Here is a 12184-nt window from a genome sequence, read left to right as displayed (position 1 = left end):
AATAGGACTGCTTACTATTTGTCTATAAATACCTGAAACATGTACATCATTCAAATTGATGTAAAACTATGACAGGTAGAGCCATCCATTCACTCACTCGTGTAATACATCAGATTCTCAGAGAATACAAATATTAATATAGAATACTGGTATATGAAGAGAGGCCTACAAGGTTTGCCTGTCTGGCTACTTGATACCATTCAGAAGGCCTCCTATAAGTATATGTGATTGTAAATCTTATGTTATGATGATATCATAGTGCATTGTGTAGCCCAGTATATGGCATCACCTGGCTCATCTTGCTAATCTTCCAGGATCATACACATCTATATGTGGAAGAGTAGGTGGAAGTGTGGAAAGGAAGATGTACCAGACTGTGTACACAGTGGCCATGCCTGCTGGAATGGTCGTAGTTTTGTCATTAAGTATAAAGTATATTAAGCATTTTTAACACCAACAATACAAACTTTCACAATGTAACAAACGTCTTTTGGTTTTATTATATTCTCCTGATTCAATAAGAAAGGCTTCTGGAAAAAAGGCTATTTTTTATCAACTCCAGTCCGTGTTCAAGTGCTTTGTATTTTTTAAGCTGGTCATCGATATACCCCAGTCTTTACAAAAACATCAGTCAGTACAATGCTGTGCACTATTCCCTTTTTCAGCAAAAAAATCATGATAAGTTCACTTTGCATTCAGGTAGTTTTTACTTTAACCCGACGGCAAGAAGTCCAAGATTAAATACAAGAAGACAAAGCATTATGGCATTCATAATTTAAGGCATAAATATGTTACATTATGCCCACGTTCTAGCTTATTTCTGCAAGGCACATATGGTAATAGCAAGGCAAACAAATTTACTTGAAAGCAGAATATTTATGCTCCCGTGGCATAAAATAAGTTAGTATTTTGATTTTTTTTTTTAACGTAAGACAACAAAATGTACATGTCCATTGGAGCTTGCTGTTCCAAGTCTCGCAGGGCTGGTCAGAACAGTCCATTAAAGTTCTAAGGCAAAACATGCTTGTAGCAGTGACTAGCCCAGAGTGTTCAGTTCTTGGTGTGCAGACAAGTCAGAGTCATTGATATTGCTGAATTAGTGGCACTTTGACAGTCTTCACTTCTGATATGTGTGAGGATTTCTGGATGATGCAGCTGGTTGTCCCCTGAAGCTTGTCCTTTCCTTGTGCGAGGTTTGTGAGAGCCATCGCTGCGTTGATTTCTCGCCAGTAGGTCTCCTCCTTGCTGGCTCCTCTTTTATTAACTGCACTAGATTAAGTGAAAGAAACACAATTGTGTCAGAGAATTTAGGGTAAAGTGGCAGCCACAGAAAAAGTACTGCATATTACTGTACTAGATTGTAGGTGAGTCTTGCAGTGAATGCTGCTTTAAAGCAAAAGTCCACCTTTTAGGAAAAACAAAAACAAATGCATACATATGTCAGCCACTGATGACAGCTATTATTTAACAGGGGACCATCGGCGACCATGAGCTTATAGCAAAAGGGGGAAAGCCACCTAAGTAAGGCTTACTGATGTGGCCGTAAGCCTTACGGCGCTGGCAGCCAAAGGGTTAACGCAATAGTAAAGATAGTGAGCCCATATACAGTATATATATATATATGACAGCTGCGTGCGCAGCTTCTCTCCCTCTCACCGCTCGGACATCCTGACAGCAGGCAGCACTCCGTCCTGCGACCCCCGGACGGACGAGGGAGCGCTGTCATCATGTCGGTGAGGAGGAGAGAAGCCGCCCCGAGGAGTGCCTGGCTCAATGGCTTCATTTCCACTCGACCCCACGCAATTTTCAAGGGGGCGAGTGGAAATTTTGAGCCCTGTATATAGTATATATATATTACCTCCCTATTCTGCAGAACTGTACAAAAAATGCTGAATCGTTTACACTGGTCCCGTATCCAAGGAAAATTATAATCCATGGTCTAACTCTATGTCCATCCTACAGTCATACAAGCATAACAGCCTTCCAGTATGATTTTAGACGAGAAATAAAACTGGAACATCCAGAGAAAATAAATAAAAATATAACTTTCCAGAAGGACTATGTGTTTACAGAATGTAATTTTTTTTGTTAAATGGGGTTGTTTTAAAATGTTTTATTGAAAAATACTATACTATACCTTAAAATATAAGCTGGTATTGTTAGGTATGAATGAAGCCTAGGGGGCTAAGTCATTGGCTAAGTCATTCCTTGCCTTGCTATTTGTCTTTGACACTACAGCAGACAAGATCTCGCTGCCATAATTCAGTTCCTGTCCACCTGGGAGTTTTGGGAGTTACCACCCAGCTCTGCATCCAGTGGATCCCTGCTGCATTCACCATTATAGAAAAAAAAAGAGGTAGAGTTGGCCAAAACAGGTTTGAAGACCAGGGAATCCATAGATCTCACAAATACAGTCCCCGATCTCCAGTATTAAAGCCCCCTTACTAAATGTTGATTCTACAGAAGTCCAAGGGGAGACCACCCCTTGAGAAAGGGGCTTATTTTATTTACATCCTGCACTCACTTTGCCTTCATCAATAGAGATGCACTTTGTGATGTTCCACTTCAATTACTGACAGACATAAATAAGGTCATTTTGTACACCAAGAAAAAATAAACACCAAACATGAATCCCACTTCAGTCCACGACACTCACCTTTGGCACTTGCTTGGTCCTGATTCCACAGTATCTGAAACAAACCAGAGTTACAGTCAGTCAATTTTGCCAACTGTATAGGATGAAAGTTAAAACACAACTGAACTTTCAGGGTAAATCAGCTAAACACAATCCTGGTGCATCAAAACCAAAAATGTTCAAAGTCCTACAGTTAACTGTCTTTAGAAAGCAGCCACAGCCAGAGTATAAAAGCCTGTCCCCTGCTAGCATGCTGCAGAAAATGACCCAAGCTCTCTGTGTAGGGGTTTGACATACCTTATGCTGTGTCAGAGAGTTTGTACTTCTGGCTGTTTGGAGATCTCTAGTTCTGACACAGCAGAAGGTGTGACAGACCTTTGCAGAGAGACCACTTCTTCCACACAGAGACCAAGGGTCCTTCTATGCAGCATGTTTAGGACAGACGTTTCTACTCCGTGGCTGCCTTTTTCCCAACCCAATATGGGCCATATGAGCTACTATGTCTGTGGAGCAGCCACTGTCTTTCACTTACAATTAGGGATGAGCTCGGGTTCAGTCCGAACTTGAAATTATCCAAATCCAGGAAGAAGCTGTCAGTGCTAGCCGAATCAGCTGTGGCCAGGACATTGACTGCCCTACAGGTGCACATAAACAAAGGGTTGGGATGCTGGTGACATCATTGCCTTTTATGGCCACAATGTAATTGACTTAATATGGCCATGTAGCCATACAAGGTTAATAATGTCACCATCTTCCCGACTCTTTGTTTTTGAGTTGCAATAAACTCACGTTCGGTCCTAATCCGAGTTCATCCCTACCTACAATGCAACTCCTACAGTAAAAAACAAACTGAGATGGCTCTATACATACAATATCAATGTACCATGCGCATATGCTCTCTGATTATGCTAACATAGCGAGTATACGTATTCAAAATATGCATTGCGCCAATGAAATCCCTCTGTCTTTCAATCAGAGTGGAGATTTTTATTGTGTGAGTTTAAAACAAACTGAAATAGTAACCGATTAATGAAAACCACACATAAGGCTGTTTTTAATAAAACAAAATGTAATGGGGGAATAAAATAAGGCAATAAGCTGAACATTATCGCAGTCGGCATGGCGGCATGTCTTTCCAGAGGTCAGAAAGTTCTTTATGAGCTCTGGACAGAAAAGCTGCTTGAGTAAACTTGCAAAATCCCCCACACTTTGTGCTCTGTGCAGAAAGTCCCATAAACTTTTTACAGTAAAGTCACATTGATGTGTGCCACGTGCCAAGCCCACAAAGGTTTCTTTTCTAAGAACATTTTTCCTGAGATGTTTTCTACTGACCCGTGAATGATAAGATATGTCTTTTCCATACATCTCAGGACATTTTATTAACACCCTAAGCAATAACACCTTTTGTCTCAAATGCTCTTACACTCATCACATTGTAGATTCTCACGAGAGGGAAGAAATGACTTGTGACTGCTATGAAGAAAGAAACCTCTTATCTTCAAATGTGTTATGATGGACATTAGACGGCAGCCAGACATCTGTTTATGATCTGACCGCCCAGTATTTTGTTCCAGATGGATCCATAAACATTCATGCTCATTTCGGGTACGTATGGATGTCCATGTACTGAGCAAATTTCCATGGCAAAGCCTTAGCTTGGCAGTGCCTTGATAACACTCACAGTCTACATAGCTTAGATTTGCACTTTAGAGGAGACCTGTCAAAAGAGAAACATGGAGACTGGCATTGCTGATGTCTTCTTTTGAAAACACTAATTGCTTAGCTGTCAAGATGACTCCCTTGCTGTAATGAGTTTGGCCACTGACCCAGATCAAGTATGAAGATAAGGACATCTGGCTTCTTTAGTCTGACTTTCCTGATCTTCAGTGGCTCAAAGTATTGATGCCAGGTAGCTAGCATTTTCAGAAGGAGGTCCACAATGACCTCTCTCTCTCTCGTATCTCCCTCATGACACATTTATTTTAAAGAAGAACTAATTTATCTCTTTTTATTGCAGGAATTCATAATTCAAAATTATACAGTCTTGTTTGTCAATACGATTTCCAGCTGTTGTGCAGGTATAACAATAGGACTTAGGATTGTCTATGACCTTTTGAGCTCTGCAAGCTGCACAGCTCAGAGGCTTTCTACCCCTCCCCTATGTTTGCATAAGTAGCAGAGCACATCCCTGCATAGAACACTGTGGCCCTTTCCTCATTTGACAGACAGATGTATCAGCTACCCTGCTGTCCACCATGTCTGAAGGCCTAGGCACACGGTCATGATATCTCTGTTGTATGGCAGGCTCAGAATTCAGATTGCAAACTTTCTAATTTCAGCAAAGATCATGTGACCAATACCTAGGCCTTCAGGCAGATCAGTACAGCTGAGCATTGGTTTTGGCTTGACTATGAGTTCGACCCAAAACCGAGTTGTTCATAGTTTGCCAAACAGCAAACAGTTTGTCCAGTTTGCCTGCCTGTTGAACCGTTCTCTGTGCCCTAGTCACCAATGATGCTGGGCAGTTGGTACAGTGTCATTGGTTGATTGGTGGCTAAGCTGCACAGTGTCATTAGTTGCTAGGATGCAGGCTGGCAAACCATAACAACCCACAAGTATGTGGGGCCACCAGTATCCCAGCAACCAATTATGTAGTGCAGGCCACACAGCGCCATTGGTTGCCGAGATGATGGCGGCCTCACAGCGTCATTGGTTATTATGGTGCCCCCATCTGCATCCTATGATGCCACTAGCATTCTAGCAACCAATGACCAATGTGCGTGTTGCACACACATTGGGATGCAAACCCAATCACTTAAAATCTCATATAAGCTTAAACATAATAGTGCAATTTCTAAAGTAATTCTCAATATTTTCGCATCTGCAACTTCCATTAGTATAATACTTGGTGATACTGCCATTAGGGCATTTGTTTAGGCATTGCCTGTTCTAGGGTGACAACACTCTGTCCCTGTCTCTTAATGGTTCTCCTGCCTTGTCATGTTATCACAAGTATTCCCAATGGAGACTACAAGGGACTGTTTCAACACACATTACACAACCATGGCCCTCTGTTGTTACCATGTAATCAAGTACATGTAGACAGGAAGTGGCTACAAGAGAGGCAGCAAGAGACCAGCAGCCCTGTGATTCAACTAAGGATACAAAGGTAGTATTTTATTAAAAACAAACTGTTTAGCAGTGTTGTAGCAATCTAAATGCCATCCAGTAATGGGTTTACATCTACTTTAATGCAGAAAAGTCCTATCACACTCCTTACTGGTCGGTCCATTGTGGTGGGTGCTGTAGTGACTCCGCATAGCACAGTTTCAGATCCAAATAGTAAAGTATGACACCAGTACACCATGGTTCAGTCTTCAAGCAGTGATCATTTTATTGATGCACACACATCTTGTCACATTGCTGTACTATTTACATCTACTTTAACACCGGGATTAACTGTTCATAATTGTGGCGTGTTTCAATACTTCTCTAAGGGAATCATTTATCAACAGTTGTTAAGTAAAAATTGCAGCCCCCATGGCAACTAATCACATTTAACTGGCACTAGAAAAAGACAGCTGGCTAATCATTTGAATGTAATTGGACAACAAAGGCAGTTCTTATTTGACACACAATGATAAATCAGGGTAATTTTATGATGAGTGATACTCAAATGAATGTTCTCGGACTTGGCCACCATTGTGTATCAAAATTTCAAAACAGCTGCTACATAAATATGAAAGGTATGGTACTTAGTAAGCTCTATCAAAAGTTCTTTTTTTCTCACCTAATTGAGTATGACAGCGGTGTCAGGTAGTTAAACAATACTACCAGTCGAAATATCTTGCAGAAGGCTAGCCTTTGGCACAGCACAGTCTTGTACTGTATAGCTTAATAAAAAGCACGTGCAGTAGGAGGGTGATACGGGCACAATATGAAGCATTTCAAAAGCGGTTCAGGCCCGTAGCCTAATTACCATTCATAATATAATGTGCGCCGGTAACCACAAAACTGCCATTTCAATACACATTCATCGTGAAGGTGTTATATTTGAATTAATGGATTTAGACAGCTTTCTCCAAAACATTATATCTGGAATGAGGATCGTCATTGTTATGTTAATGATAAAAAAAGCAAATATCGAGTAATGCTTAAATATAACAGCTGCCAATGGCATATAAAGGCAGTATTCATATGAAACAATAATATAAAAACTATGCAGATGGCCTTTGCGGTGAAGAGGTATCTATGCTGGATCTGTATGAGGGTGAGAAGAATTTATTTTGGGGAAATGATTTTGAAATACATTAACACACAAATGCAGAATACGTTTTCTGCAATTATTGGCGCTTTCCCTTTATAACGCATGTTTACACCAGAACACCGAACCTTTAATTAAGAAATTTCAAAATCAGAAGGATGTATTCCTTCCATGCAAGTCTGGGATTCAAGACTTCATTATTGTCTATGTATAGCCAGGCTTTTTTCTTTAGTTCAGGAAAGAGTGAGGAATGAGTGTCCCCATAAGGTAGATTTACCCTCTTTATTTGTCCTTGTGACAAATAAAAGACAAACTCAAAAGTTTGCAATTGTCACCACAACAAGTACAACGTAGTAAGGGTGAATCATCCAATGGGCATGCTTCTTCTGGTGACAATTTCCTGTTGCATCTCTGGTACAGGAAGTGACAGCAAGAAATCAAGTGATAGGGTTTTTTTTTTAATCCTTTCCTTGAATACCCTATCTAAACCATCAAAAAAACCCGCTTTGGGCTTTACTTACACTTGAAAGTTTATTTGTGCTTTTCCCATGCAGTGCACACCAACAGGTCCAATTAAATGCTGCCGTCTCCCATCTCCACGCACTCTTTCGCTCTCCTGTGCTCCATTTGGCCATCAGGAGAGAGGAAGCAGCATGCAGGCTCCATGTCATGACTTGTCTTGGGGCCCTTTTTTCTACCCCTGTTTGAAAGTGCTTGGTACAGAAGATGCCAGTTGCCAATCACCAGTGCTGTTACGTGAAATGCTTCCCATACATGGTAGAGCCCGTATTATGATACACTCCCAGTAATTGGCAAAGAAGCAAAGGAAAACATGTGGAGCTGGCAATTAAGTAAACCTGTTTTGCCCTCCATGGATATAGCACAGATTCACTTTAAATAGGTGATTTTCTAAACATTCCCCCGACCTTCAAATAGCCAACAAGGCAAATGTAAAGCATTACTTTTGCTGTCAGTGTCCTATTGGGAAGATTTCCATCATTTACCATCTAGAGACATAAAAGGAAGTAAAAGGAAGCATTTCCTCCTAGAGCAGGCATCCCCATTTTCTCTCACCTCCTGTCCCAGAGGCAAGTGTAAAATGTTTGGTTTACCATCACTTTCCCAATGTCCCAATGAGAATGGTCACCTTCACCTGCTTCTGTTGTCCTGATACAGAAGTGTAAGTGACGACTGGCATCCTAAGAATAAAAGTGTGTTACAGCAGAATCACCAGGTAAAACAAATGATCCACATAGTGAACGTGGTGCAAAATTATTCACTTTAAGGTCACTGCAAAGGACAAAGGGGTATGCTTTGCGGCTTTAGGAAAAGAGATTTATCCTTTGCATACGGAAAAGCTTCTTCACAGTAAGAGCTTCCTCCGGAACCAGTTCTAGTTAGCTCAATCAATTGTATTAAAAAACATCTGGATGAATTCTTAAGTGAGCAGAATATAACTAGATATTAAACATTTTTAAATAAAAAACACCAGAGATTGTTGATCCAGGGAATATTTGCCACAAGGGATCAAAAAGGATTCCCCCCTTGTTGGAGCAAATTGAGTCGTGCTTTATAGTCTTTGTTTTACCACCCTTTGAATAAACTTTCAGTAACTGTGGGCATAGGGTTGTGTTTATGGAAGTTTTTCAACTGTCCTTTTTAACTATGTAAAAATAAATGAAAAAATTGCTTGCCAAAAAACCCCCAAAAACGAATAGAGCCACCAAATCTAAGGACTTGCAAGCTACAATTAATTACATTTTGTTTTTGGGTTTAGATAAATAGACTTTAAGATTCTTAAAGTAGTACTAAACTCAGGCGTTAAACCTTACAAATGAATTCAAGTACCATAATTGTTAACAAACATATACATTTGTGTATCACTCGGCTGTAGATCCTCAAATCATCTCTGAATTCATGTTGTCACTGTCCATCCTTCTGAGGGGGGCTACTTTTGTTCCCCATGGTCCCTGTGTGTGTTGTAATGTAGTCACCGCTCCGAGCTCACTCCTGTGATGGACTACAATCTCAGGTTTAGTTTACTCATTTGTATTATGATTGTAGTCCATCACAGGAGTGAGCTTGGAGCTGTGACTACTTCACAACACACACATGGACCATGGGGAACAAAAGTAACCACCCTCCAGAAGGAAGGACGGTGTCAGCACCAATTCAAAGATGATTTGAGGATCTGCAGCTGAGTGATACACAAATAAGATGCATTTGTGTTATTAGTTAAGGGACTTGAATGCATTTTTAAGATTTAACTCCTAAATTTAGTGTCACTTTAATTTCCAGCGTATGTGAGACATTTGTGCATTTTTTTAAAAACAGATCTCTTTTTGTTACCAAGTTTGTTTGTTTTTGCCACCAAATGACTTTAAAAACCCTATGCCAGATATTTTTAATGGTAGCAGATGCAGCAGAAGCAGTATATGTGTATGTAGCTCGATAGAAGTTGCTGTTACACAGCAGGATATGGGGATACATAAAGTCCAGTCCATCTGTTTCGGGGTCCCATTGTTCTTGACTTCAGTGTTCCTATTGTCGTTGCGGAGAAATTAATTTGAAAAAAAAACCCACCACAATCTGTGAGAACAGAAAATGAGGAAAACGTGTCTCGAGCACTCTTGCTGTATCACTCAAGAAGCTAAACAAGTTTGTCAGCAATACTTGTTATAGGAGAGAATTTTCCCTCTCATTAGAAGCAGACGCTGGTGAAAGCCATTCCAAGGTCAGCGGGTGTTGGCGAGGATTAAAAAAAGAAAAAGAAAAGCTTCTCCAGTATGACTTGCTTATGTTGGGCCGTGTTTGTGTAGATATAACTCAACAAAATCTGCCTCTCATTAGGCTTTGCACTCATCCGTGAACAAACCAACTGATATTACACGAGCTGCTAACGAGCATGTTGTAAATGGAAAAAATTTAGCAGGGATATACGTCGCTCCTACATGGATGGTCTCAATATAAACACAAGGCAAATTCACCTGCTTCTGTTGTCCTGATACAGAAGTGTAAGTGACGACTGGCATCCTAAGAATAAAAGTGTGTTACAGCAGAATCACCAGGTAAAACAAATGATCCACATAGTGAACGTGGTGCAAAATTATTCACTTTAAGGTCACTGCAAAGGACAAAGGGGTATGCTTTGCGGCTTTAGGAAAAGAGATTTATCCTTTGCATACGGAAAAGCTTCTTCACAGTAAGAGCTTCCTCCGGAACCAGTTCTAGTTAGCTCAATCAATTGTATTAAAAAACATCTGGATGAATTCTTAAGTGAGCAGAATATAACTAGATATTAAACATTTTTAAATAAAAAACACCAGAGATTGTTGATCCAGGGAATATTTGCCACAAGGGATCAAAAAGGATTCCCCCCTTGTTGGAGCAAATTGAGTCGTGCTTTATAGTCTTTGTTTTACCACCCTTTGAATAAACTTTCAGTAACTGTGGGCATAGGGTTGTGTTTATGGAAGTTTTTCAACTGTCCTTTTTAACTATGTAAAAATAAATGAAAAAATTGCTTGCCAAAAAACCCCCAAAAACGAATAGAGCCACCAAATCTAAGGACTTGCAAGCTACAATTAATTACATTTTGTTTTTGGGTTTAGATAAATAGACTTTAAGATTCTTAAAGTAGTACTAAACTCAGGCGTTAAACCTTACAAATGAATTCAAGTACCATAATTGTTAACAAACATATACATTTGTGTATCACTCGGCTGTAGATCCTCAAATCATCTCTGAATTCATGTTGTCACTGTCCATCCTTCTGAGGGGGGCTACTTTTGTTCCCCATGGTCCCTGTGTGTGTTGTAATGTAGTCACCGCTCCGAGCTCACTCCTGTGATGGACTACAATCTCAGGTTTAGTTTACTCATTTGTATTATGATTGTAGTCCATCACAGGAGTGAGCTTGGAGCTGTGACTACTTCACAACACACACATGGACCATGGGGAACAAAAGTAACCACCCTCCAGAAGGAAGGACGGTGTCAGCACCAATTCAAAGATGATTTGAGGATCTGCAGCTGAGTGATACACAAATAAGATGCATTTGTGTTATTAGTTAAGGGACTTGAATGCATTTTTAAGATTTAACTCCTAAATTTAGTGTCACTTTAATTTCCAGCGTATGTGAGACATTTGTGCATTTTTTTAAAAACAGATCTCTTTTTGTTACCAAGTTTGTTTGTTTTTGCCACCAAATGACTTTAAAAACCCTATGCCAGATATTTTTAATGGTAGCAGATGCAGCAGAAGCAGTATATGTGTATGTAGCTCGATAGAAGTTGCTGTTACACAGCAGGATATGGGGATACATAAAGTCCAGTCCATCTGTTTCGGGGTCCCATTGTTCTTGACTTCAGTGTTCCTATTGTCGTTGCGGAGAAATTAATTTGAAAAAAAAACCCACCACAATCTGTGAGAACAGAAAATGAGGAAAACGTGTCTCGAGCACTCTTGCTGTATCACTCAAGAAGCTAAACAAGTTTGTCAGCAATACTTGTTATAGGAGAGAATTTTCCCTCTCATTAGAAGCAGACGCTGGTGAAAGCCATTCCAAGGTCAGCGGGTGTTGGCGAGGATTAAAAAAAGAAAAAGAAAAGCTTCTCCAGTATGACTTGCTTATGTTGGGCCGTGTTTGTGTAGATATAACTCAACAAAATCTGCCTCTCATTAGGCTTTGCACTCATCCGTGAACAAACCAACTGATATTACACGAGCTGCTAACGAGCATGTTGTAAATGGAAAAAATTTAGCAGGGATATACGTCGCTCCTACATGGATGGTCTCAATATAAACACAAGGCAAATACGTACAAAATGAACTTTTTATTATCAAGTGTATCAGAATTCTAGAGCCTGTTTACACTGCTATGGGTTAGAGCCACATCAAGGTTTGTATATGGTTTTAAGAACATATTTGCTACTTGTTTTGCTGCACTTGTGTAGCTAAAATGCACACCAATGCAGAAAAAATTAAAGCTGAACTGGAGGCAACCAGGATTTCTATTTCCATCCTGTCTAGCAGGGCAGGGAATCTGGTTTTCTCTGATTTTCTCTGCTGTAACACTTATAGCTCTTGTCGCTCCCCCAGTCTGTGACTGGACAGTGAAAGGAGAAGCAGCAGAATAATGAGCTCATCTCTCTGTCACTGAGCTCTCTCCTCCTATCAGCAAGTCACTTGATACATGAGCATTGGAGCACAGCTGACTATTTAATTGCACTCGTTCTCTATCTCTCTCTCTCTCTCTATATATATATATATATATATATATATAT

General features: G+C 40.1%; 1 protein-coding gene across 3 annotated transcripts in view; it reads right to left on the bottom strand.

Annotated features, from left to right (window-relative positions):
* Nucleotides 1-576: 576 nt before the first annotated feature.
* MKX (mohawk homeobox) overlaps nucleotides 577-12184 on the bottom strand; it is an 88731-nt gene continuing 77123 nt past the window's right edge. For 2 of the 3 annotated variants that reach the window (XM_018558736.1, XM_018558737.1), the window contains exons 5-6: nucleotides 2657-2690; nucleotides 577-1269 (exon numbers count right to left, since the gene is read on the bottom strand). In XM_018558736.1, coding sequence (XP_018414238.1) covers nucleotides 1080-1269; nucleotides 2657-2690 — 224 coding nt within the window. In that variant the 3' untranslated portion in view covers nucleotides 577-1079. The remainder of the gene's footprint in view (nucleotides 1270-2656; nucleotides 2691-12184) is intronic. The other variant, XM_018558738.1, reaches the window with a different exon arrangement.

Source organism: Nanorana parkeri, unplaced genomic scaffold (genome assembly GCF_000935625.1).
Source record: "Nanorana parkeri isolate BGI_ZX_2015 unplaced genomic scaffold, ASM93562v1 scaffold355, whole genome shotgun sequence".
Lineage (NCBI taxonomy): Eukaryota > Metazoa > Chordata > Amphibia > Anura > Dicroglossidae > Nanorana > Nanorana parkeri.
This window is presented reverse-complemented; position numbering and strand designations above follow the sequence as displayed.